The sequence below is a fragment of the Dunckerocampus dactyliophorus genome, chromosome 13, assembly GCF_027744805.1.
Source record: "Dunckerocampus dactyliophorus isolate RoL2022-P2 chromosome 13, RoL_Ddac_1.1, whole genome shotgun sequence".
NCBI classification, from domain to species: Eukaryota; Metazoa; Chordata; class Actinopteri; order Syngnathiformes; family Syngnathidae; genus Dunckerocampus; species Dunckerocampus dactyliophorus.
In genome coordinates, this window is record NC_072831.1 from 11,604,688 (window position 1) to 11,632,354 (window position 27,667).

The following is a 27,667-nucleotide window of genomic DNA, read 5'->3' on the forward strand; positions in this document are numbered from 1 at the left end:
ACGAGTTGTGGTCCAGCAAAGATGACGAAGCCAAGACGCATGTCTGGCTGAAGGATGTTGAGGTGAGCTCCCACTGTATTTTAGTGTTAATAAGCGATTAAATAGCGAATAGCGAAAATCCAAATGCGTAAAAGTCGTTAGTTTGTTCACGTTTATGCTTTATAACAAGGGTAATTCTGTCATTACAGGCTCTTCAGGAGAGTTTTTTCACAGGAGCACACACGAAACAACCAGAACGTTTCCTCTGTGCTCCGCAGCCTCAGCTCTCCAGCTTTGACCGCAATTAACTGTGCAGTGAATCCCCCAATGGAACCCAAATTATACCAGCCGCCCCCACATGTCCGCGGCATGACGTCTCTGGACAAAGAAGCTTTCACACAGACAATCGCTGTCCCAGCTTTACGGGTGCGGACGCGGTTCATCAACAAAGTGACGAAGAGCTTGAAAAAGTCCACTATCCAGCGTCCAGGGATATGCAGAGTAGTGCAGGACAAAGAGGACTGTCCAGACTTTAAGCTGGTGCTGCTGGATCCTCACAAAGTGTCCTCGCTAAGCTCCTTCAGTGAGGCTGAGGCAGAAGCTCTGAGGTCATTTGACGTTTTGGAGGAGTTGCAGTACTATGAGCTCAAGTTGACCTACGAGAACCTAAAGAGTGAAGAGGTGCTGCAGGCCGTGCTTCCACAGAGGCAGGATGTGACGTCTGCATTCAGCCGAGTGGGACACATCGCACACATGAACCTGAGAGACCACCAGCTGCCATACAGGAACCTCATTGGTGAGACACACACACACACGTCACAACTTCATCTCCTTGCCCTCACAACCCATGACGAAGTTGCACTCATTTGGGTAAACTTAAATTTTGTTAACTGGTTTTCTGCTCCTTCTATTGCAGGTCAAGTGATCATGGACAAGAACCCTGGTGTCACCTGTGTGGTCAATAAGACCAATATGATAGACTCAGCGTATCGCAACTTCAAGATGGAGTTGCTTGCTGGAGAGGAGAACATGGTCACCAAAGTAGGTTGAACTAAGACGGTGAAGTCGCTTCAAGACTAGTTTTCCGTTGTAAGAAATCACCAAAATAGAGCCAAGAGATTTAAATGAGTCAGATGTTTTGATTTATAATGGGTTTAAAAAAAAAGTTATTTAACAATTAGGAGAGCATAATAGAGATGCTCATCACGGTTTTTAACATTAGCTGTTGCACCAGTGTATACAAATAGTTAACTACTAGTATGACAATGAACATAATCAGAATTATTTTTTAAACATATTCAATGAAGTTAATGTATACATGACAAAAAAATAGTAATTGTATTGACCAGAAAGGCATCCCCTCTTTTTCAAGACCAGTTTTTGGGAAAATATTTTTTAAAACAAAAACATTTTTTTTTTTTACATCATGTTTTAATCTAGTAGATTGCTATACAAAAAATTCTTAGCTGCTTGACAGGTGTTTGACTCTTCTTCATTGATCACTATTACAGACCTGCCAACCATGACGGTTACCACAACTCGTTGACTATTTAACTTCCTTCGCAGCGAGTCAACAATGGTAATTAAAGAGAAAAGGGGAGTGTTATTTCAGCTGGAAGTAATCAATGCACTACGTCAGTCATTTTATGTGCAAATGTAGATCCAAAATCAGAAAAGAAGGTGTTTGCGGAGGTGGGCTGTCCCACACACACACACACGTTTTTTTTCTGGTCAATATGGTATACTGTCAGTAACGCTCTTAATTGGGGGAAAAAAGTGAGGACGTGCATAGCAGCTAGCTACACACATCATTTGATGCTCGTTAAAATAAGCTCTAGTGAGGTACACTGCAGTCTGCTGACATGTCACATGACATGCATGATGATTGTTCAGCTTTTGCATGACTTTTGAGGCATATTTTTGCAGAAAGCTGGCGTTTTCCCACATTGTATTACCTTTTGAGGCCTTCAAATTTGGAGGTTCTGATGCTGGTGTCCCGTGCATGTTTCCCAGGTGAAAGAAAACGGGGTGACGTACGAGTTTGACTTCTCTCGCGTCTACTGGAACCCGAGGCTCAGTACAGAGCATCAGCGGGTGGTGCAGCTTGTCAAACACGGCGACACTGTCTTTGACGTTTTTGCCGGCGTGGGACCCTTCGCCATCCCGGCAGCCAGGTTGGGTGCCAACGTGTTGGCCAATGACCTCAACCCTGAGTCTTACAAGTGGCTGCAACACAACAGCAAAGTGAACAAGGTGGAAGGAAAAGTCAAGACCTTCAACATGGATGGCCGAGCGTTCATCCGAGGTCCGCTCAAACAAGGGCTGCCCGTGCTGTTGAAAGGAAGAAGCAGCGTGCACGTGGTAATGAACCTGCCTGCTTTGGCGCTGGAGTTTCTGGATGCCTTCAAAGGCCTGTTGCATCAGGAGTCTTCATGTGAGGAGAACGTCCCCACAGTTCACTGCTATGGCTTCTCTAAAGACGACAACCCAGAGAAGGACGTGGTGGCCAAGGCATCCCAAAGCATCGGGTACCCTCTGGAAAATTGCTGCTCTGTGCACTTTGTACGCAACGTAGCACCTAACAAAGACATGATGTGTGTGAGCTTCCCCGTCCCTAAAAAAGTCCTCTTCAGCCACAATGAAGCACAGACTGGTGAGAATTGGTTTACAAAAACTATTCTACTTTCTTGGATGCATACTGTATGAAAGAACACAACATTAGTTATATCTAATGAAATGCAATACAAGATAAACATTTATTATAATTACGTAATTATAATAAACCTTAGTTTTTATTGACAAGAGGTATTTATTTAACATTATTTTTGTGGTTGTAGTTTGCACAATTCCTCACAATTTTGTCTTTATTATCCACAGAGTCTTCAGAGGCACCAGCACCCAAGAGGCAAAAGTGTGAGACAACTGACGCAACAGAAAAATAAATTCAACCTCACCTCATGAACTTTATGCGAGGAAATATTAGCATTGGTGATTTTAGATATGTTTATTTCGAGATATACACTCACCAGACACTTCATTAGATACACTTCAGTGGCACGCGGTCAGGTTCATGGCTGGTGAGGCAGTTTTTGTTTTTTTACTTTAAATTCTTGTGCCGTAATTAATGTTAATCCTGGTTCCTCATGAAGAGGATTACAAGACTAAAGAGAATAACTCCCTTTCATTAAACAATTTCTTTTCAAATACTTTGAAAATCATTTGTGGTTTTAATTTTATTTGTATACGAAGCACCTATCCTTCTCCAGAAAAACTTGTTACTTTTTTGTAAAAGTCTGATCACTGATGTTTTGTCTGAAAGTCCTTGACATTTCAGAATTCCATACTATTTCCAGACTCAATAAATAGATGTGCATCATTAGAGCTGCAACAATTAATCAACGAATCGATGATTAATCGATTATCTGATTTATCAACTATTTTGATATTCCATTAATCATTTAATTTAAAAATATAAATATCTTCAATTTTCAGCCTCTAAGATGTGAATATTTTTAAATTTCCTTGAAACCAGACCCATTATCATTGTATCAGACTGGGGCTGTCCTACCTAGTCAGAGTAGTGTTTGTCCTACCTATTCATTGTGGATGAACTGATAAAGCCCGCTCAGATGAGATGCAAAACATCTTCAAAGACAACCTGAACAGTCCAGTTGTGATCGATTCAATGCCCTAAGAATACAATGACCTGGATGAATAAGAACATCCATCCATCCATTTTCTATACCGCTTCTCCTCATTAGGGTCGTGGGGGCATGCTGGAGCCTATCCCAGCTGACTTCGGGCAACAGGCGGGGTACACCCTGGACTGGTTGAATGAGAATATTCACAGGCATATTTCTGTTTTAGCCAAAACATGCTTTTTACACACGTCAGCTTTGACTTGGAAAACAGTGATCGTTCCTGACAGCACTAAATAATGCAAAAGAACCATGATCTCAATTCACATTAACATGCCATCTAATTTGTAAATATGACTTACGGAGATGCATCACAAACAAACTATTTTACTACCTGCCATTATACTCAAGGAGTCATGCTGCACTGTCGTTTGTATGACTGCCGACACTTCCTCCTCACTCTCCTCGTCCCTCAGCAAGCCTTGCTTGCCAGGCCGAGTCGGCCCCACTACACTGACAGGGAAGGCGCGATGGCTATCATTCATCAGTTCGTGGGAGAAGTGATGGCATAAATGAATTGACTTTTCTTTTGACTTGTCTTTATCATGTGCATGACTATTGTGGAGTGAGCCACCATACCATGTTTATGATTTGATGGATTAAGTTCCCCATCAACTATCCTTCTAGGACCTCCTATGTATAACAGCAGAAAGACCAAGCAGAACAAGATAATAACGAGTCTAATAACAATAAAAAGTCTTATTTCTATCAAATGAAAGCACATGGCCCTGACCCTCGTGTGTGTGCATGTGTGGAAAAAAAAAAATTGTCCCAGAGAATTGCAATCTCAATTCTAAGAAAGATTTTTATATATATGATGATGATATATATATATATGATATATATATATGATATATATGGTGATTTATATATATATATATATATATATATATATATATATATATATATATATATTTTTTTTTTTTACATCATACTGACAGCTATTTGTTTCTCTCAGTTTACACACTACAAGCATAACAACAAACATTGTTAAATGAGTATCAAAACTGGGTGTTATCTAATGAATCCAACTCTTGCATCGAATGTCGTAGAATGTTGTACATCTTTCATCTCATTGTGGGGTGGGCGAGTTGCATTTGTTTTACAACTAAGTTGTTTATAGAAATGCTTGATATCAGAGCTTCCATTGAGACGTTTCACTTTCAAATAAATTGCTATGACAAACTGTGGGAATTCTGATTTATTTATATATAAAAGTGATACAGAAAATAAAATAATATTATACATTACAGTAATCACTGACGACCATGATAGTGTTTGTCTTCAGTAATGTATTTCTAGTCTGTTAGTAGACCCCTTTTTGTGAAAAAGAGTTTGAGGTCAGCCTGTTAGTGGAAAGAGGCCACTGAAAGCATCCTGGATGGCTCGATGACATGCCAAAGCCGAGCTGTATCCTCCAGCTGTGTCCTGAGGCATGGCGGCCCGCACGTGGTTCAAGTATCTGTAAACACAAAGAGCCCCACCACCTACCCATCAGTGACGTCATGGAGGTATTTTGTAAATAACACAGACTGACAGCGTGCAGAGTAACCTGAGTGTAGGTTTATCCATCATTAAATCCATACTCCTTAAGTTATTTTTTCTGGACCGTTTTTTTCTCCTTTGATGAGATTAACGCAGACAGATGCAGCCATATTCTAACACTGGGACACCTTGTGCCGAAAAGCCTTTACAACACGGCTCTATTAAGGTATTATAGGCGTCTCTCTTGTTTTAAGTGCTTACAGATGTAACCTGCCAGAGCCTCTCAGGTCCTTAAGCAAAGCTCAAAGTCACTGTTTACATTTTCACACATTCAAAAAAAAAAAAAAGGAGTAAAACAGTCTCCTCAGCAATAGTGGACTACTATCAACTCTTTTAAGTGCATTCTCACTTCTCTTATAGCAGGGGTGCTCACACTTTTTCAGCCTGTGAGGTACTTTTAAAATGACCAAGTCTCAAAGATCCACCTCCTGCTGTAAACATAGAATACATTTATATTTACTATATTTATAAATATGAGTATTTATGTACGTTGTACATGTATGCCAAGAGTGCACACACTTTTTCAGCATGCAAGTTACACGTTGACATGAACTACCTCTTACTACTGCATAAAACATATATAAAATCTAATCTGTAAACTTTGAAACTAATATACTGAGTATTAACGATTAGTATTTCACATTCACAGTTTCAAGGTTTACAGGTAATCAAAATAGTTGATATTATTGAATAATTCACAATTCAATTCAATTCAATATGGCAATAAAGATAATTACACATAATTCCTCAATAATTGTGTAAATAACCAAGTACTGGTCATATGTAAGTTAAAAGAGCTACATAGCCTTCATTAGACACACAATTCATCTATTATGTCCAGTTAGCATTTGCTATCAAACATTACAGATATACAAGAAATGAAAACAATTATGCAAAAGACAATAAAGCCGAAGTCAAGGCAACATACAAGCACATTTTCCAATAAATCGTGAAATAATACAAAAAGCAGGAAAAAAAAATAATTAGAAAACACGCATTTTTATAGTGGATGCGAAGCAAAGCCATCAAACAACTAGAAAAGCACTCGGAGAGCGCAGACCTCTGCCAAGCGCCATAGTTCTCCCCATATTGTGATTTACACCATAAATACTAGTCCTACATTAATTGTATCTACATATTTAGATTTCTTGACCATGAAAACATACCATTAGCAATTGGATTCATAATGATATCAATATTAGTTCAGTAGTTTTTCACAAAAATCGCATTTTCCGTAATGGCGGTTTTCTTCTGGATGTAGTTCCATAGCTTTTGAAGATACAACAAATCCATTGGCATACTCTAGATTCCACAGTGTCTTGGCTACATATAATGGTGTTTGTTGCATGATTTTATAGTTTCATTTGTTGTCTTCCTATGATGAAAATTCCAATGGTCCCCTATTTTTTCATATTCTGGATCATAGTATCCGGAATTATTCCATTATCTGGATTAGTCTTTGGTTTTTTGTAGAACCTGTTGGAAACCTTTCCTGTATTTATTTTCCCCAAGTACTCTGACCATTTTTTGTGGTGTTATATGCACAAATACCGAAAATACATATATGTATAATTTAGATATACGGTACATTCCAATTTACACTAAAACCCAACTTACATCACAGTCAAAGAAAAATTAATATCTGTAATATCATCTCTTAACTGTCACTTTTCTTGTGTCAGCTAAAAGAAACCCATTCACAAAGTAAAAATCCATGGCAATTTGGCAAATTTATGAATTTTGGGCCTAATATGAGGAAATAGGATTAAAAATCATTGCGCGTAAGCGGCGCCTAAAAACAACGTGTTGCCCTGTTGAAAGTGTAACACATGAAAAGACAGGACTACACACACTCCCCCTGCATGACCAAAGCCCCTATAGAAGTGACTGACTGCATGGCCCATGGTCCTGCAAGTGCGGGAAACTTCAAAGTGAGATGGGAATCAGAGCACAGACGGCCCTCTGATTTCTATGCCCAAACTGCTTTACACAGTAACCTAACACCTGTGTGTGCGTGTGTGTGAGAATAGACCAGACATTGATGTCAGCTCACTGCATACAAATAGAGAAAATATTGTAAGTATCCTTGCTGGCAAACATTCAGTCATACGTCACACGGCATGACCTCGTCAAGGCCCACGACCGTATGCTGAAAATGAGATGTCAGAAAGACCACTCATCAGCCACTAGAGAAACAACACACAAGTTCAAAACAGGAGAGTCAGTGATTAATAATAACTTCATTAGCGCCAAGCTGCTGTAGTCTGTCCTTCAGAGCACTTGAGGGAGGTCTTCTCATATGGCTTCCTGCATCCGATGAGTGCTGTCTATTGATTATATTATGCTGGGCCGTTTTAATGGTAAAAAAAAGTGGTCTATTTACAGCCTGGCTAAGTCTGCTCTTCCTGCTAATCTAATCCCCAAGCTACTCATGTGGTCATTCCTTCCAAGAAAGCTGAGAGCTCTGTGTAACTTTATACCGGCCTGCCCCTAAGGAGAGAGCAAAAGAGCAGAAAGAGAACATGAAGGAGGGGGGGATAGGGTGTGCAGTCTGTGTATATATATGCGAGTGTGTGTGAGAGAGGGAAGAGGAGGAAGGGGGAGATGCAAGTTAAAATCACCTTTGTGTATTATCATGACACATCCTCTTCTCTTAAACTAACCCTGCTGAACTCTGCTAACCCCTTACACCCCAGGTTAGTGCAATTCTGCTGCATTAAGTCACCTGCTGTATCTCCCAGTGAGTCCCAGCAGCATCCATGTGCAGGACGTTTATGAAGTTGGAGCAGTCAGGAGCACAATATACAGTGTATATACAGTACTGTGCAAAAGATCCCTACTTTTTTGTTGTCAACGATCCTTTACACAGTAGTCATTAAGGCATAGTAACTAGACGTGGTCTCGTCAATCCAAATACAGTATCAATATTATCGATACCAGGGTAGTGTCAGTATTTGAACAATACTAGTGAGATGAAAGCTGATGAGAGATATTTTTCAATTCTCTTCTGTGCTTATTTTTACATAGACCTGTATTTTTTGTTTTCTTGTTCAAATATATTGTTACACTTATAATATACTGTATTGTTCACAAACTCAAGAAACAGTTTGGGGGACTTTGGGGCAAAATGCCCAAATTGTATTCTGCTGTTAATATTGTTACATTTTCTTATAATATGGTATTAAAGGAGGCCGCACAGTGGTCTAGTGGTTAACACGTTGGCCAATACAGGAACAGCCTGGCGATCGGGAAGACCTGGATTCGATTCTCCCCTGGGCATTTCTGTGTGGAGTTTGCATGTTCTCCCCGTGTGCGTGTGGGTTTTCTCCGGGCACTCCGGCTTCCTCCCACATTCCCAAAAACATGCAGGTGAGGTTAATTGCCGACTCTAAAATTGTCCAGGTATGACTGTGAGTGTGAATGGTTGTTTGTCTATATGTGCCCTGCGATTGGCTGGCGACCAGTCCAGGGTGTACCCCGCCTGTCGCCCGAAGTCAGCTGGGATAGGCTCCAGCATGCCCCCGCAACCCTAATGAGGATGAAGCGGTATAGAAAATGGATGGATGGATGGTATTAAAGGGACTGCATGTAACTCGCTCCAAATTAAATGTTTTGAAACCAAAAAATATAACTCCACCACTGTCGCCTATCATATGTTACCAAAAGTCGTTAAAGAGAAACAGATTCTACAAAAAAAAAAAAAGTATTTATTTTTCACAATTCCAAATTATACTGCAAAAAAACTGTTGTACATTTTTGTTCGGCACGAAAAAAATAACTGCTGTTCATGGCGGTCGGGTTGTGGTGCGTTCGCAGTGCGTTCATGTTGCATTCAGGACTCGTTCAAGGAAATTATGCGTGCCACAAATTTGGAAGATTTCAAAATTTTCAGTTTACACATACTTCATACCTGTTAACAACCAATTTACTCACTGGCACACCACTGGTTCTCAAAATTGAGTAACACTGCGGGGACAACGAGCGTGCAAGTGTAAACAAGGACAAGATGGACAAATACACTGGAATTATTTTCTTGAATTCAGCCTTGATGGAGGTCTGCGCTCTACAAAATGACATTCTAGCTAAATGTGGTCAATTAAAAATATTGCTAATCAACATATTTACAGTAGTAATGACCAAAACACACTGTATATGGCCAGTATCATTGCAAAAACAACACATCTAAGGGTGAGGGTACATTTGTTTCATTACACAATAAGTACAAGATTCCTGGAGCTGCATGTGTATCCAAATCTGCACCAAAATTTAAAGGGTACCTTTTTACAAAATTTAGGGGGAAACCAGTTAAGTAGTCCTTGCAAAATTCTGCCCTTACACACAACTGATCACACACACTTACACTTTTCACTTGTTTTCTTTCTTTTCTTGGGAGAATGAACAGAATAAGATTTTCATTGCATGGTATAACTGCTGTTTTACTATGCACATGACAATAAAACTCTCTTGAATCTTGAACTGATAAATAATGAATCTACAATGGGGCTAATTTTGACTTCAACTGTAGATAAAATTGGAGTGTTTGCGGTTAGAAAACAGTGTGCAATGCACATTACTGCCTCCTACAAGACTGGAGTACGACATAACTGTTATGACCACGTTTCTTTCACAATTATGACCATTCACTCACTCAGGTGACAAATGTGTAGCCTTGGTGGAGGTATATGTGCTTTCTGATTACTTTAGCTTTCTACATATTGTGGGGGCATGGCTTGCGGCACTCAAGTCACACGTTTGAGATGCAATGTAGCCCAAACACTCTCCTTCCTTGAGTAAGACGGTGTAACTTCCAAAAGACACTGAATCCCAACTCCCTCATTCTGCCATCTCTCCCTTGCCAACCAACCAATTGTGCATTCTCTGTTACTCGAAAAATTAAAGTATCACAAGAGGGCGTTTACCAAATTTAATTTCAGAATGCATTAAATATAACCCACAACCTTACAAAAAAAAATTCGACACCAACATACACTATACACTACAATGCCAACATCTATACTTTGACATGAAAATGACAAAGTGAACGCCCAAGTCCCTCCATCCCCCCTTATCTCCCTAAAGACTGGACTTGCCTTTTGTTCACAGGGCTCTGAAACCCAAGCCGTTTCGCTCTGTAACATCTTTCACTCTCTGGCCCCACTGGAGCATTAGCTGCAACTTGATATGAGTCTTTTCAAAGCCTTGTATTATTGTGTAAATATGGGTCACTTTGGACTGCTCCATTATGTCGCTTAGGCGGAGAGCGGTACACAGCGACTACAGGTGATGAGGACGGCGTAATGACACAGTGAGACAATGTGTGCCCAACAGACGGCAATCAAAACCACAGAATATGACAGGGGGTTTTCCACTTGCATGTACGACTGGCAGGAGGAACATTTCTGCCAAGTTTTCTTTCATTCTTTTTTTTGACTGTTTCATAAACAACTTACAATATTTATATCAATATTCTTTTGGAGCCACAACATTAAAACAACCATGATCAATATGGGGTGAGGTAGAGCCTATTCCAGCTGACAATGGGCAAGAGGCGGGCTACTCCCTGTACAGGGCTCCAGACTAACTTTTTTTTTTACTAGGAGCACAAAGGCCCCCTCAACTAAAAATTTTAGGAGCAAAAGCAAAAATGTAGGGGCACACAACGAAATTGACTTACAAAGTATATATTCACATTTCCTCTTGTTTTCACTGTATCACTGATAAATACTCAAACAATAAATGGCAACTGTCTTTTCTCTATCCATGCTGTTTCTGTCTCTAGCTTCTGGAAGGCCTCATTGGTGGCATCATGTACATACATACAGACCTGATCAAAATCTCAAGACCAGTTGAAAACTGCTAGAATTTGCATTTTGCACATTTGGATCCTAATGAGGTTGCAAAAGCAAGAAGGGGGAGTGAGACAAAAAGCACTTTGAAAAAGTAATTTTTTGAAAACAACAATTAAACTGAAATAGGCTGTTTATCAGCTGATCAAAAGTTTAAGACCATCACTCAAAAAATAACAAAAAACTCTTCAAACCAGAACAAAAAATGTTCTCAGTAGGACTCAGTAATGAGTAGCTTCACCGTTCTTGTTAATCACTTCAAAAATTGGTTTATGTTCTCTATGGGATTTAAATGAGGGGAACATGCATGATGGTCCAAAGTGTGATTTTATTTTCCCTCAAGAAGTCCTTTGTCAAGCAAGCATTGTGAACTGGAGTGTTGTCCTGTTGAAAAACCCAGCTGTTACCACACAGACGAGGGCCCTCAGTCATGAGGGATGCCTGCTGCAACACCTGCACGTAAGCATCCGCCATTTGACCACCCCGCACCACCTCAAGCTTCAGTGTTCCACTGAATGAAAAAGCACCCCAAACCATGATGGACCCCCCCCCCTCCACTGTGTCGGGTAGAAAACATCTCAGGTGGGATCTCCTTGTCATGCCAGTAACGTTGGAAGCCATCTGGACCGTCAAGGTTGCATTTTTTCCTCATCAGAGAATAAAATTTTTTCCACCTTTCAATGTCCCATGTTTGATGCTCCCTGGCAGAGTCTAAACGGACAGTTTTGTGGCGTTGAAGGAGACGAGGTCTTTGAATTAGTTTTTTGTTTTTCTAAACCCTTTTCCCGCAGATGCCGTCTGATGGTTATTGCGCTGCAGTCGGCACCAGTAAGGGCCTTAATTTGGGTTGAAGACCGCCCTGTGTCCTGATGGACAACCAATTAGATCCTCTGGCTCAGCGCAGGTGTGCTTTTTTTTATCTACAACTTCACTTTTTTGTTCCATAATGCTCAGTATTTTTCAAAACATTTAGAATGACTGTCTTACTGCGCCCAACCTCAGCAGTAATGGCAGGCTGCGAGAGGCCTTGCTTATGCAGCTCGACAATCCGACCACGTTGAAAAAGATCAGGAGGGCATGACGGTGCGAATGCCTGAGAGAAAATTAAAATTTTGGGCAGATTTTGGCTTTTATAGCCTGCGGTCTTAAACTTTTGATCAACTGATAAACAACCCATTTCATTTTTTTTTTTTGTTTAAATTACAAGTTCCAAATGCTTTTTGTCTCACTCCCCCTTCTTGTTTTTGCATATTGTAGCTCTACTTAAGATCAACTGGTCTTAAGATTTTGATCAGGAGTGTATACAGTACATCCTTCTTTTCTTCTTTGGTGTTTGTGTCCTTTCTTCCTCTTGAGGAGGGTTAGGTTGGTTGACAAATCAGCTCATTTGTGCATTACTGTCAAGTACTGGGCTGAAGTGTGGAGCAGTTTGTCAGCAGCAAAAAAAAATATTCAATAATAAAATAAAATCGGCAAATTAACTTGTAGGGTTGCCAACTTCTGTAAATATAAGTAAGGGACATCTTGTTTTCCCCTCCCCCTTTAATTGTGCGAAACAAATTTGACACAAACCTGTATTTAATTTGATGCCTATTTTAGAGTAGTACTACTAATATATGGGAAATTGTTTGGGAATAATTTTTTTCGGTTAAAAATAACACAATTAACACAATAAAATAACAATTTTAATATCTTTCTGATATAAGTCTGTCCTGCTTAATATAAAACAGTATACACAGATTGTCCAGGTTTCATGATAATGCAGGTGTTCCAGCACTATTAAAGGTACTTTGACAATAAAAAAAAGCTCAAATAGTGTGCTCATTGTCTTTATGCTATTTTGTGGTCATTTGTCATTAGATACAGGCATCACGTCTGAGTTGAACAGTTATAATAAATACTAGGGAGATGAAGCAAATATTTGTTGGTGAGCTACTCAACTGATCAGACGGCGAGCTACTGGTAGTTCAGGAGATACCTGTTAAGATCCTGTGATAGTGTAACTATTTTAAAGCTGGACACACATTTTTATGTTAAACAACTTAAGACAGGCCGCACGGTGGTCTAGTGGTTAGCACGTTGCCCACTCAGTTACAGTCCGGAGATCGGCAAGACCTGGTTCGAATCTCCGTTGGACATTTCTGTGTGGAGCTTGCATGTTCTCCCCGTGCGTGTATGACTTTTCTCCAGGTACTCGGGTTTCCTCCCACATTCCAAAAACATGCATGTTAGGTTAATTGGAGACTCTAAATTGTCCATAGGTATGAATGTGAGTGTGAATGGTTGTCTATATGTGCCCTGCGATTTGCTGGCGACAAGTCCAGGGTGTACCCTGCCTGTCGCCCGAAGTCGGCTGGCATGGGCTCCAGCATACCCCCGCGACCCTAATGAGGAGAAGTGGCATAGGAAATAGATGGATGGATGGAGAACTTAAGACACACAACTAGTGTTTTGGAGACAAGACAATTATTATAATGGTAACAAGAGAGCAAGTATGTCAGGTGACACTAAAAAAGTAAGTGAGCACGTACCCCATGAACGTGACGTAGCTTCCCTGTGGGACAAAAACGAGCATTGCTTGTTTTAAAGACAAAATTTCACTGTGGTAATTTTTTTTTTTTTAAAAAGAGTCACATTTGGAGTCCATGGATCAGAGGCTAGGATGATAACTATAGCTACCTACAGGCCCCAGAGAGACAGTGGAGCCAGGCAAAATATGTAAACAAAGATGGTAGAAAAGTCGAAGTTCTATGTGATTCAAACGAGAGCGATCACACACGCTGTCATCAATAGGCTTAGACTGTGACAAGCTGTCATCAATTGACTACTTTTCATTCCCACAGTAATAAGGGACGTCCCTTATCAACTCAATGGGACGCATACTTTTATCTAGAGTAGATGAAAAATTCTCGCAATGTCTCATATTTTAGTCGCAAAAATGTGACTATTCTGGAGCCTTGTTGGAGTGGTCACCAGTCAATCACAAGGCACGTATAGAGTGAACTGAAGCTCCACTCGACCTGGTCCATGTAGAAGTCAGGCAAGTGAAGCACTACAGTATAGTCATTGATTACGTTAAAAGTACTACCACTAAAGTAATGTGTTCTAATTCTTACCACATTGTCTGATACTATTGAGCTATTTTAAATGGCCACTTGGTTGGATCGAGCATGCTTTACTTTAGGTCTGCAGTCCTGGATACCTGAGCAGTGTCTCCTAATAAGGGTCAGAACATTTCCCTGAAAGTCTTCTCTATTAATACTGCCTGGAAAACTCCACACAGCCACATCCCTAATTTGAAGTGAAAAGAGGTGAAATGTTCCAGCAGCGTCATTCCCAAATGAGAACGCTTGGTCCTTGTTGGGTTTGGACCCACGTTGCTGCTGTGGAACCGAGATGGTTTTCGGTTCTTGAGGCAAACAGCCACGAGTCGGCCACATCGGGTCCCTTGTCTAGACACCTCCAGAATTGCCTGGAATTGGATTAAGAAAGCTTGATGGAAAAGAAAAGAGGCACATGTTACGCTGCAATGGTTATTTCAGTAGCAGACAGACACTTAATCAACACAAACCACGGAGCAGACGCAAACAGACGTAATCAAACCCCCTTCCAACAAAACGCTCATTGTCAAAGCACTGGCTGCTGTCACACACGACAACATTCCTGTTTGCTTTAAAGCACGTTCAGCTGAAGCCCTGTATGAATGAAGTCCTCTGACACCCCTTACACACCCTCCTAGCGGTGAGACTGGACCTCAGCTATTGTACCTGTCTGCTGTCACAGCGCCATCGCTGATCCGTGGGCACCTCTTATCTTTCTGACAAAAGGATCAGAGGCCTTTTTAGCTATGTAACCTCATTGTCAGCATGACTCACAACACAAACAAGATGAGGTGACGTGGAGGGAAAAAACGCCATTCATTTTCTACTGCTTATCCTCATTAGAGTGGTGGGGAGCTGGAGCCTATCCCAGCTAACATTTGGGCAAAAGGCAGACTACACAGTCAGGGCAAATATAGACACACACAATCATTCACACTTATATTCACATGATCACCGAGTGGGGTACACCAGGGGCTTCCAAATTTTTCGACAGGGCGGCATCCTGAAAAATCAAAAGATACAGGGGGCCACTTTGATATCTGCCTTTTTGCTCTATTTTTCCAATGATTAGCATTATAATTTGTTTTATTTTATTTATACCTTGTGCCATCGGCCAATAAAAAATAAGCCGCGGGACGCAAATAGCCCCTGGGCTACACTTTGGACACCGTTGTACTAGACCATCAGTGACTCGCATTTAATGGTGACTCGACAAATCCTTCCCTATAACTGAGGAGTGCTTCAAGGTCAAATTAAGGATGCTAATTTCAGTGTTGATCTGTACACAGAGGGGACAGCTGACAAACACGGGACGCAGAGGGTGCACCATACTTGTCAAAGGCCAGTCATGAGTTTGCTGGATGGCAGCAAGGTTGTCCGGAAGTCTTCTGTTAGCGCGCACACACCTCCAACAGTGGTTGAGGATTCCTGGCCTGGGAATGATGGGGCAAAGAGGAGTGGGGCGAGGGGGGCATTGTGCAGAGCCACACACCTGCCAGATGATTTGTCAGTATAGCGAGGTCAGCACTCAGCTGTCACCCCCTAATCACCCATCCTACCCCTTAAGTCTACCCCCGGCAAACTCTACTCTCCAAAAAACACCCCCCTCCCTACATTCCTCAGGCAGCTCCGGTTTCACTCGCAGCACGGTTGCCCCCATGTGCCCCTCCTTCTTACCACTCGATCCCCAAAACCAAAAAAATGTACCCTTGTGGAAGCTGCAGCACACTGAGAATATTGTGCTTAAGGCGGGTATGCACTTGTGCTCCACAATTTATGGATGTTTGTCTACGGTTTCTATTGATACAAAGGGTAAATCCAGCAAAGTTGGTCCAGAAACCCCCTGCAGACAAGGCAAACACTCTCACAGGTATACTATATCTGTCAACAGCAGTCTTTCATCGCCACAGGTCAAGGGGCGCACTCTTTTCCATTGAGTGCAGCTTCCTCAGGGATGCGGCAGCGTGTGAGAAGAACCCTCAGCCATTAGCCTACCCGCTGTCTGCTAGATTAGCTCAACTTGTGGGTTAAGGGGGCTTGGAGCGCTTACATCACCCCTTATCCACTATCAAGAGTCTTATCATCACCACTGACAGACTGAGACTACTTCCCTAAATGAGAGGAGGAGGAAGCTATCACTAACACTTAGTTAAGAGCAGCATGTTTAGAGTGTTAACAGATGCTCCGGTTGATACTTGAAATTCACACCTACCTAAATAAGTGAGACTGCAAATCAATAAGCAACACTAATAGTGAAAAGAGGAGGAGCTATTGTTATTTGTATGTCCCTCACAGAAAGTGTCTATGTGCAAAATGATAAAGGCCAATTGTTCTGCATGTGCCTGAAGACAACTTCACTTCCTGGTCCAGTAGGCCACCTGTCACTGTTCATCTAAGGCACCAACAGTCTTAGCCCTGCAACTCTTCAATCTAACCTGATGGGGGCAGTAGAGGCTGGCTTACTTGCACAGGCAGTCAAACCACAGTAGAGCAACATCACGCACCCTGTGAGCTACTTGATACAGAGTCCATCTTTCTGTCAACTCCTGAGCTGCCACTTGATAACTCTGCCTCCCTGAAGAGGGAGGGAGGAAGGCAGGGAGCGAGGGGTCTAAGAATGACATGACATCAGCGTCATCGTTAACCAAATGGGGCCATAAACAATGGAGCGACATATGCTGTTCTGAGAATGGCTGCTAGCCTCAAGGCACACCCATATATACAACAGCAAAGGTACCCTGACAAGTCAGATGTAACATTCTGGGAATAGAGTACCTATACACAGAGGAAGAATAGAGTTTTCCCGGGAGGGAGTGGGGTATCAATTACAAATCACCTCAAGCAGTGGAGGGCAATCAAGGTGGATTTCAATTAGAGTAAAAGACAAGTGCAAAAAAATGCAAGAAAGAAGAGGCCTACAAATAAATACGTTCTATACAGACGCCTTTGTAAAACATGCTGCCATACATGTAATACAGATACAGATATCGTCAAAGTTGTCTAATAATGAGACCACGGGTGTCCAACTTTTGTTTATTTGTTAAAAAAAAAAACCTTCCATGATTATTACAACTATTTTGGCAAAAAGAAAGACAGGTGAGATACTTCTATTTTACATGACTGCCAACATTTAATTGTAGGCTACATTTACTTTTATTTGCAAAGCAGATTTCCACCCAAATAGTGTGGTCATTGTCATTTTGTGCTGTTTGCTAGTTGCTACCCAAAAACGTAATACAATTCTTCTCAACAAGCGAGAAGAAATAAGACCTTAGGAAAAAATTAAACTGAAAACATGTACATGCGCGAACAACACTAAAAACCTTCAGCATATCAGTATGTGGACTCAAATTACGGAACGGATTGAGCAAAGAACTCAAACAATGTACTAAAATGAGGCATTTCAAGAAACAGTACAAGCAGCTGATGTTTAGAAAGGATGAAGAGTCCTGAACCACCGAGTACATACTATGCATAATCGCTCTTGCATTAACTTATTTCTAAGGAATATTACATTGTCTGTACTCACTCAACAATGAACTATGTTTCTGTCAAGCATTTACGTTTCATCACTAATTATTATACATTTATTGTGAATGTTTAATTTAACATAATTTAACAATACATTACAACCCTTTAGTCCTATTGTAACACATTGTGTACTACCTTATAATTTTCTTATGGTATTTCAATTTGGTTTCTATTTCAATATTGGTAAATAGTACATGTTGACATACAGGAAGTGCACAAACAAATGTATTAGCAATTGATGTGAAAAGTAAAGAGGGTAGCATTAAATAAGCTTTGCTTCTCCCTACTCCTTTTTGGATACCTTAACTGTGAATTGCAACGAGATGTATTCCAATGTAACCTGTATGCATGTTCAAAATAAAAATTAAACCATTACCATTTTGTGGTAATTTGTCATAAAAAATAGGCATAATGTTTGAATTGAACAGTTATAAAAACACAGACTTCATGCACATATTTGACCCTGAGCTACTGGTAGCGCACAAGCTATGTGTCGGAGATCCCTGCATGAGACAAATGGTCATTGACTTCTGGACAAGTAGTTGTCCCAAGTAGTTGCCCCTGTAAAGAGGTTTTGGCTGATGGCGGCCATGTTTTCAACCAAACAAACTTGAATTTTACAGACATGTTTCTCAGTCCCCTAAAGACGTGTAGCAAATTTTGTAGGGATTCAGCTTAAGTTACAGTAGGTGTTTTGTAGAGCACACTGAGCTGTGTGAGAAATTTCAAGTCAATGGGATGAAATGTTGGGGTTTAATAACATAATAATAATAATAGTAATAACAATAATAATAATAATAATAATAATAATCATAATAATAATAATAATAATGTTGGGCTGGTCAGAAAAATAATAGCACAGGCAACAAACTATGGTTGCATGTTCTTACAAATGTTAACCTTTTTGTGCACATCGGTTCAGGGGTAGAAGAGTTAGTACACATGAACAAATACATAGTCATATGAAGAAATTAGTACACCCTAGCTACCACTAGGTGTGTGGTAAGGTCCACACCACAGGAGTTTGTTTTCTTTTTCCAGCTCTTAAGAGGGGAAAATGAGCCCGCTAATCCCCCCGTACATAGTGAGGTCCTTTGCCCCAAGGGTGAACGTAGGGGAAAGTCTGGTCTGTTTGCAACTACACAAAGCCAAAGTGTATGCAAAGTATGTGTACAATACCAGCACAGAAAGCATGCGGCATTCGAGAGAGCAGCTGCTTTTGTGAATTCGACAAATATCACCGTGTTGAGTAGTCATGAGATATCACCTCCACTGGGTGTTGCTGCCTTGAAGCTGCAACCCCAATAAACCTGGAGTTCCTTGCACGCTGAAAATGGCTTGGACTGGCCCGGGTTCATCTCAGAAGGAGACTGCTAGTCTGTCTGGCGCGCAGCCCGAATAGAAAAGGGAAAAACAACAACACTCAAAGTGGTGCTGTTGCAGATAGACCAGAAATGTCTTTGTCACTTGTGTAATGCTCACTACTTTTCAGAAATGACTCACACACCAGAGTAAAAAAGCTTCTCCACTGCTGCGCACACTTATTTAGGCTCGTACTTCAAGAGAGGATCAATATTTGAACAGATCTATGGGAGGGAAACAATAGTGATGTGGCCTGTTAATGGTCTGTTTACTGAGAGAGACAGGATAATGGCCTGGGTGGGGGTGGGTGCACACTCGGACCCTGGCTGCACTCCATATTGTTTTTGATCTGGTTAGTAACAAGAAAAGTCCACACCTACACGGCTACGGGGTATCGAAGCTCAGCTGTAGCCATGTGATGAGCGGTAAGATGGAGCGTTTTGTTGACATGGAAGGTTTTGCAAGTCAAATGGCTGTTCTCCAGCCTCCTGTTTTGCAATGCCTGTGATCTCTTTTGGCTATGCAAATAGCAAATCTGTGACCTGTGTGAGTACATGTTAGGTTTTTACATGAGAGCAATAGAAGCACTTAGCCCCTAAGCATGCTGTTGTTTTTTTTTTTTTTTTTTTTTGCAAAACACCTAAAAAAAGTCATACCAAAAGTAAATGTAAAGCTGTGTGTGAACCATTTGGAGTATTGTTTTGGGCTCTTTTGACAGCTACAAGTTGATTTTTTCATCCCAACAGTTGGAATCTAAGTGTTATTGACACTGGAAAAAAAGGAATTTGAATACACTGAAAAGCAGGATGATTTTAGGCTGCCTGTATATTTTTTCCAGAATTATGTACCTTCGTAAGAACTAGTTTGAAGGTATGGTTTGGAAAACACAATGGAGCCATATAGCCTTTACCTAGAGTCTTTTCCTAATCCCATTTCAAATTTGACAACGCTACTACAAAAATTAAGTCTATTGCACAGGTTTTTCTAAAGTTAGGACAATGCGTTCCAAAGGTGTGCCATTTGGAGACCCCTTATCACACTAAGTTAGAGGCTTAGGGGCTATCCAGTATTTTTCGTTTCAGCCTCTCATCCACAGGGAAACAGCGTTCTGTGTGCCCTGAAATTTGTATTTATTTTTTTTTAAATGGCTTCCAGAGCGGGAAAATCTGAAAACGCCGGCTTGCTGTTTTCGTGTAGACAGTTGACATGAAAACGATGACATCACCGACTCACCGCCACCCCATCATCGTCACGTGACCAGAGGTGAGCTTTGACGATAAGCCAAGACTGGCATGACTCACCCGTCGACATTCTCCTGATATTTTGTTGTTGTATACTCCATAATGTCTCACAGAAGTAATTCCACTTCTTTTAAGTCTAGATGAGCCTTGGATGCGGAAGACGACAGACTTATGTGCATTCGTTTTTTCTTCTTTTATTGTTTTGTCTGTCACGCGGATCAGTTTGTGTGTCTGTTTACGACGCCACACGTAGGTGTGCCTTATGTAGTACATCATTTTCACTCAGTGATCCGTTCCTGTCTTGATGCAACCACTTAGCAATCCGGCACAGTGTGGATACAAATATTTTTCAACCCGTCAACCCCCTCCCCCACCCCAAAAAACAAGCGTTCCCATGTGGACAGGGCCTTAAGTAATGCAAACAAAGCTCTATGGCTTCCTGACACTGTATCTTGTCTTTCTAGACCGTTTATCATGATTGTTTGAAGTTAGGCACAACGTTGATTCATCCAAATATGAGGACAGTGTAAAACTCCGGCTTTGTCATAAAACGTGGATGGTCTGTCAGAATGGTAAGGAAATGGTCAGGGGTGCACAAGGGAACACAAGAACTACTACTTACTATGGAGATTATATCAGACATCTGATAACCAAGTTCAGTTATAGGTCTTTTTATGTATTTGAGGGGAAAAGCCCTTTTTGTTATGCAAGAACCAAACAAACCAGTTTCCCATAAAATGTGGTTCTGGCAACAACACACACTATTTTTATTGGCCGAATGAGCACACAAATGAGTCTTGAGAAATTATAGTAAAAGTAGAAGAAAAACAGCAGCTCTTGAAAGAGTTCATGTGAGGTCATACAACCCAGTGTCTCAGTCCCCAGCTCATAACTTAAGCTTCAAAGCTGTGTTTGTGCGACAGAGTGTGACTGGGTGAGGCTCCAAGTGGGAGAGCAGTCTTTCCAAGGTGCCATCACTCTGGTCCTGACACTCTCAGCACTGTCATGTCCACAACTGTCAGTGAACCCTGACTCCAGCCACGTCAGGCTTTCCAAGTCCATCGGGCACATGAGGTGGATGTACATCCCACAAACATCCGAGAATGTCAAATACCTGGGCAAGCCATTCATGGCTTAAGAGGATCCTCTGTATTTGATGGACCAAGAAAACATCATGGCTGACGTGTGCTTTTATTCAAGAGTGAGAGGGGAGATCCAGAGGAAGGAAGCTCATATGACTCCAATTTCAGTAGAAAGAAATTCAAAGGTCTATTATGAACCATTTTTTGTGGTCAACAGCCAAATCCACGTTCCCTGGACAGCTGTCTGCCAGGAAGTGAGGGCAACTTTCTGGAGTACTCCCTCCCAACAACATGTAGTGTAACAAACGCACGCACACTTACCCACCAAGTAAACACACAGACATGGGAGGGACACTTAGAAAGCTAAAGAACACAAGCAGGAGAAGAGTATCACTCAGAGAGCCATTAACCCCTGGCTCCCGACCAGAGCAGTGAGCAGACGTCCTTTAAGCACATGTTAAACATTGCTAGTGTATGTGTGTGCACATGTGATTTATACTTTACTTGTATAAGAACGTGTCCATGACTGCAGACAGTTGACGTTTTTATTTGAGAAAAAATGGTGGTGCATCAACCAGGGAAACTTTTTATTCTCTTGTCATCTTATGTGCATTTTCATTTTTGCTTCTAATTTCTCTTCCATTGACAAGTTTCAAACTCACTCTTTTTTTTTTGTAACAAGGATGTGCTTCAGAGAGCACACCACTTCCTCTGGCATGGGGCTACATTACTAAAACCAAGTGAAGCCCAGACTAGGATCATTTTTACCAGATTTTCTTATTTTTCCTTTTTCAGGTGCATGATTTGCCTCCTTGTACTCCTCCTTCATCCTTTTCTACCTAACCTTTCCTCAATTGTTTCTCCCCCGGTCCAGCACACATTTCGGTTTTGGGAATACAAAAAACAAGTTCCTTTAATCGTTATCAGACTTATAAAATCAACAGCATTTTTGCATAGCTGCAGAAAATTAAATCCCACAAAATAGCATATAGCCGGGCTAATTCTACTTTTCTTACTTCACATACGCCGTCCAGAAGATCACCTGCTGCCCACTACCTTCCATAGACAACATATGTGTCTAAGACACATTGTGTCAAAGCAAAACCCAAACCATCCTCAGGAATCCATCACACCTAGGACATCAACTGTTTGCAATGCTACCATCCGGTCACCCCAAAGCAATAGAACAAAGACTAACTCTCATATTTGCACCACCCCATATCATGCTAACCACTAGGCCCCCGTGTGGCCTATGTTTACATGTCAAGTATCATATTTACACTACTCCATATCATGTTTACACTACATACTGTATTTGCACATACTGAAACTGACAGGGATGTGCAATAGGTTTGAAAGGGTCTCTTTTTACCTACATACCTGTAATTATCTTATCTTGTATTTTTGTGTTTTGTTTTTTTTACAATTGCATTGTGCAATTTGTGCAGAGAAAATCACATTCTATTCTATTCTATTTGCAGTACCATTATTTTATTAGATTGTTTTTTAGTTGAAGATAATATATTTAAAATAATTGGTAATCATCATCACACTTTTAATCCCTTGCAATCCCTCAGGGATAAGCATACATACCACAGTTTGGGAATGCCTGTACTAATCCACACAGACAACAAATAAAACAAAAAATCACAAATGAATATTCTTAGCTAGCAAGCAATGTAGACCAACAAAAGTGCACAATTTTTTTTTTTTTTTTCACTTGTTGCGAGGAAGAATTTGTGGTGCTCTGCTAACCATCCATCCAAATATCCAGGTGATGTATTATACTGTGAATGGTGCTTGTTCCATATATAGCCACCATACTTTACAGTAACAAAGAGTACTGTACAGTAACTCCATTACTGAGTGCACATCCTCCATCAGGGGTGCATCCTCATGAGAGCAGCCCCAGACTAAACACGGTTCATTCAGCTGTTCCCCTTCCCAGCAGCAACTAGCGGCAGATGCCTGACAAGCACCTCCAACAGAAAAACTCACTTTTTCCACCAATTATACAAAAGCAAGGCAAAGTGGGGGGAGGAGGCAAAACCTCTAAATATTATACACGCCGTCTTTTGGCAAGTCCATTGAGCAAATTCTGTCAGAGAAGGATGGGTAATTTCAGGGTGATCAGAGCCAATACAAACAACTGTTCTGGCAAGGCCTCATTGTCAGCACTTGAGGTTTGAGTTGAATGTTTCAGCGCTCCGCAGCCAAATTTCTCTTTTCCCTGCCCCCACCAGCCCATATGATTTGTCCTTGTCCAAGATCTCAGTCAGCCTTTCATCACCTACACAGCCAGAGCTTTCAAAAAAGTGTTCTTGTGGAAAACAACGTAAGACCCCAGATGATAATCTACACGTGCAAGTCGAAACAAATGGAAGGAGCATTCTCTCACGGTCCTCTGTGTTGTACATGAGCTCATCTACATTAGACAGGCAGACACCCCCCTCCTCTTCCCCATTCATGTTTCAAAGTGGTTATTCTGTTGACAAAGTTGTTGCAAAGATCAGATTGCCTTACCAAGATGAGACACAAAATACGTATCACATACAGTCAAACTTGTCTATAGCGGCCACTAGAGGGAGTCTGCAAAAGTGGCCGCTATAGACAGGTGGCCTCTATAGACAGGTTGGCGTCCAGTTTGAATGTTGACCAGTAGAGGAAAAAAAAGGGAAAAAAAGGGGAAAATAATAATAATAATAATAATAATGTTGACCAGTAGAGGGCACTGCGGACTGCGGATAAAAGTTGTACAGCACTACTAGGCTTGTTATTATCATGGTTCATGGTTTTAATCCTGAACATGCATGAGTCAAACAGTAGCACATCACATAGTACAATTCACAATTTTGCATGTCCAAAAAGGAGTAGGAAGAAGCAAAGCTTATTTAATCCTACCCCTCATCAGTTTCACATCAGTTGCAATACATTTATTCACCTCTTGTTCTTCCAAGTGTACTTTGTAGGTCTACATGACAATGTAGTGCAATCATTGCCAAGGTTTTTACTTACTAAAAGGAAGCTAGAGGCTTAATAATAACTGATAGAATATATCCACGACCCACAGAACAAAGCTGTGCTAGTAATGTCTTACGCTTGTTTTTAATATTTTACTTTTTATACGGCAGTGTCATTACAGCTTTAGTTCATCAGGAAGTGACGGGAAGTGACGGTGGGCGTCCCGAGCAGGTGAGCTAGGCTCAGTGCTAGCTGTGAGTTTCGAGAGAGTTGGGAAGTGTGTTTATGTTGGCGTGGATGTAAAGTCCTGCAGTGTTCTTCGCTGTTAATAAAGCCATTAAAGTGCATCGGCGACGTGAGTCTCTCCTTCCCCACAACAAGCAGCATTACAGTATTGACCAGTGCACACCAGGAAATAAATGGTGTCATTTCTTACAGGCATTGCCGGGACAGCTATGTAGTGGGGCTTGTTTAACCTTTGCCTTGTGGGCAAGCAGGAAGGAGAGACGATGCTGAGAGATGTGTGTGTGTTCTGAGCTGCTGTCTGATGGCCGCGTTCAATAAATAAAGTTGGCAGAAGAAACAGGAGAAGTTTCCTTCTTTGCTTCGGAGCTGAATAACACTGACAAGTTAACAGACTAAGTTAACGGAAAAGAAGACGGCTTTGTTTGTGTCAATACAGAAGATGAGGACTTTGATGGATTTGTGGATGAGGATTGATGAAAAATAACGTGAGTACATTCTAAAATACTTCAATTAAGTACAAGTGAACTCAGTTTTGCTCCCGCTACCGCATGCATGCTAGCGTATGTTTTTTTTTTTTTTTTATTGTAGCGTCGCTGGGAGCACGTCCTGCTCCCAGTCCCAGTCCCTTTGCGGTAATGTTTTGGTGCAAATGCTCTTAAAGTTACATGTTTGACCAGGAAATAGCAAGCTCAAAAGAAGACGGCTTTTTTATGTGGAACAACTGACAGTTTGTGTGGATCTTGTGAATGATTGTGACTGAGCTAGGACTCAGTAATTAAAGTCTACACGCGACGGCTTCATTGATTGAAAAACGACACTTTTTCGTGCATGAAGCTTCTACTTGAGTTGGTAATTTGGCCGCTATATGCAGTCAGATATTGACCAAGGGAGACAAAATGGGTGGCCGCTGGCCGCGTTGGACAGGTGACTGCTATACACAGGGTCTATAACATGTAAATTTGCTGGGGGGGATTTTTCAGTGGCTGCTATAGGCAGGTGACCGTTCTATAAAGGTGGCCGCTGAGACAGGTTTGACTGTACATACACAAGAGTACAAATGGCCAGCAGAGGAAAAGTCAAATTAGCATCATTTCATATGGATGCAGTTTGAGTATAGCTTAATGCACGCATGTGTGGCCTGGGGGCCAGCTTTCTTTTGATTGGTCCTCGGTTTGATGTAAAAATAAAATTCACCCCCAAGTGCACCAAAGTTTAGATACAATCACCCGACATTTCATTAGGTACACAAACTAATGAGATCCAATACAAGAGTAGGATAAAAAGTCTACCTTTACAAAGATGCTCCATTTTGATGAGGATGTCAGAGAGATATTAATTTATCAACAGATGTAGTTGTGGATGCATTAGAAACACCACTAAATTGTTAAATAAAAAGACAAGTCAAAGTCAAAAGTGAGCAATATAACCTAATAGCAGAATTAATAATAGTGCTATTGCTTAGAATTTCATTTCATTTTAACGGTGTGTGTAATGACGTGGCTAGAGTGTATATGACTGTGGTTGACTCTTTTGGATGTCTGAACATGCAGTTTGTCTGGAATGACAAGCCCATCCCCAGTCAGCCTAGTGTTGACTGGACATTCTGCACGAGTCCACATGTAGAGCAATGAAGCCACCAGGGAGGGTGCGTGCGTGTGTGTGTGTGTGTGTGTGTGTGTGTGTGTGTGTGCACGCGCGCATGCTTCAGTCTCTCTTGATGGTTGTGTCCAAGACAAATCACCACTGGTGCTGCTGTCACTGCGAGCCTTGACCAAGACAAACAGGCCAGTTTTAAAATAAGTACCTGGAGCCTCACAGCCTTTCCACCTCATCCACAGTGAGTCACATCCATATGTCCTCACATGCTGGAGCATATTTCCCTTCACAGGTCACAGGCCTGGAGTTGGAGTCCAACACTCCACACAGGGGACTCACTTTTCACAACCTTCAACCTTGTCTGTATTCTCTCTCCTGCTGCATGCACACACACGTGCACGCACAGACACTTATGTGAATATTTACCATATCGCACACCAGTTCTATTATAGCTAAAATGCTGCGAGTGCAAAAACAGGGGTGACTCAATGAGTATACCAGGTTGGAGGGACACAAGCTGTGTGTGCAAGCTTTGACCGTCAATGTATCTGAACAAGCACGCACAAATCCCCTAGCTGAATATGCAAACTGCTCCTAAGTGTCAGTCAGCACTATTTCCTTGCTTTTACTTAACAGCACATTGCATTTTGGGAGTTGTGGCTGGTCTGAATAGGCAAGGCTGTGTCTTTGCTTGAGCTTGTGCAATTGCAGTTCCTCCAAGACCCATTTTTGTTTGTGAAATTTCCAGCAATAGTTCACCTGGATTGACACACACAGACACATATGCAACCAACCTCTGGAGCCCCATAATTTAAAAATGTGTTTCATCTACATATCGATTAGCCTTGCTGAAAGAAGCCATGATGAAAGAAGGCAATCACAGGCTAATACACACTGCAATAAATACATCATAGCTGGAGTTATTTTGTGACCTGTCAAATTCCTTTAAAAACATGTTTCATCTTAAAAACATGTATTATCTCAAGTATGTGTGTTCCAAGTAATTACGCCAGGTAATTGTATCGAAAGTGCATCACATACAGAAATACAATATGCTGAATAATGCATGTCTCAGTCAAATGAAGGTTACTGTCAGGGCGAAGCAGTATTGAACAAGTTTCACACCCCCTGCACAAAAATATGACCTTGTTTTACTCCTGTCACCCAATAAAAGCTGACCGTTCTCAGTATGTGGGCGGGTTTTAGTAGCAGCCAGTTGCAGCGCAGACGGCAGGGCGCTGGGGCTGACTGATGAATGACTTGCAATTTGGTGAGGACCGGACCAGTGGCGTCATGGATTGATTGGCCCGAAGGGGGCTGTCGGCAGGGGGAAGCACTTCCTGTGTGTGTTAATGGACGCTCCAGCAGGAGCATTGTGGTGGCTGGTGGGAGCGTTATAGTGAAGCTTGCTAGCTCTCCTTTGCTAATTTGCTTTCAGTATCGTGGTAAAATTAAAGGAGAGTCAGCATGGCTTCCTGG

At 41.4% G+C, this 27,667-nt stretch overlaps 2 protein-coding genes across 3 annotated transcripts in view; one reads left to right on the forward strand and one right to left on the reverse strand.

Moving 5' to 3' along the window:
- Nucleotides 1–14: 14 nt before the first annotated feature.
- Nucleotides 15–4,555, forward strand: trmt5 (tRNA methyltransferase 5). Its single transcript, XM_054795486.1, has 5 exons — nt 15–62; nt 189–775; nt 896–1,020; nt 1,993–2,632; nt 2,857–4,555. The coding sequence occupies exons 1-5, from the start codon at nt 55–57 to the stop codon at nt 2,919–2,921; spliced, it is 1,425 nt and encodes a 474-aa protein (XP_054651461.1). The 5' UTR covers nt 15–54; the 3' UTR covers nt 2,922–4,555.
- A 67-nt stretch (nt 4,556–4,622) lies between these two features.
- mnat1 (MNAT1 component of CDK activating kinase) overlaps nt 4,623–27,667 on the reverse strand; it is a 60,665-nt gene continuing 37,620 nt past the window's right edge. The window contains exon 9 of one of the 2 annotated variants that reach the window (XM_054795491.1): nt 4,623–5,139. In XM_054795491.1, coding sequence (XP_054651466.1) covers nt 5,019–5,139 — 121 coding nt within the window. In that variant the 3' untranslated portion in view covers nt 4,623–5,018. The remainder of the gene's footprint in view (nt 5,140–27,667) is intronic. The other variant, XM_054795490.1, reaches the window with a different exon arrangement.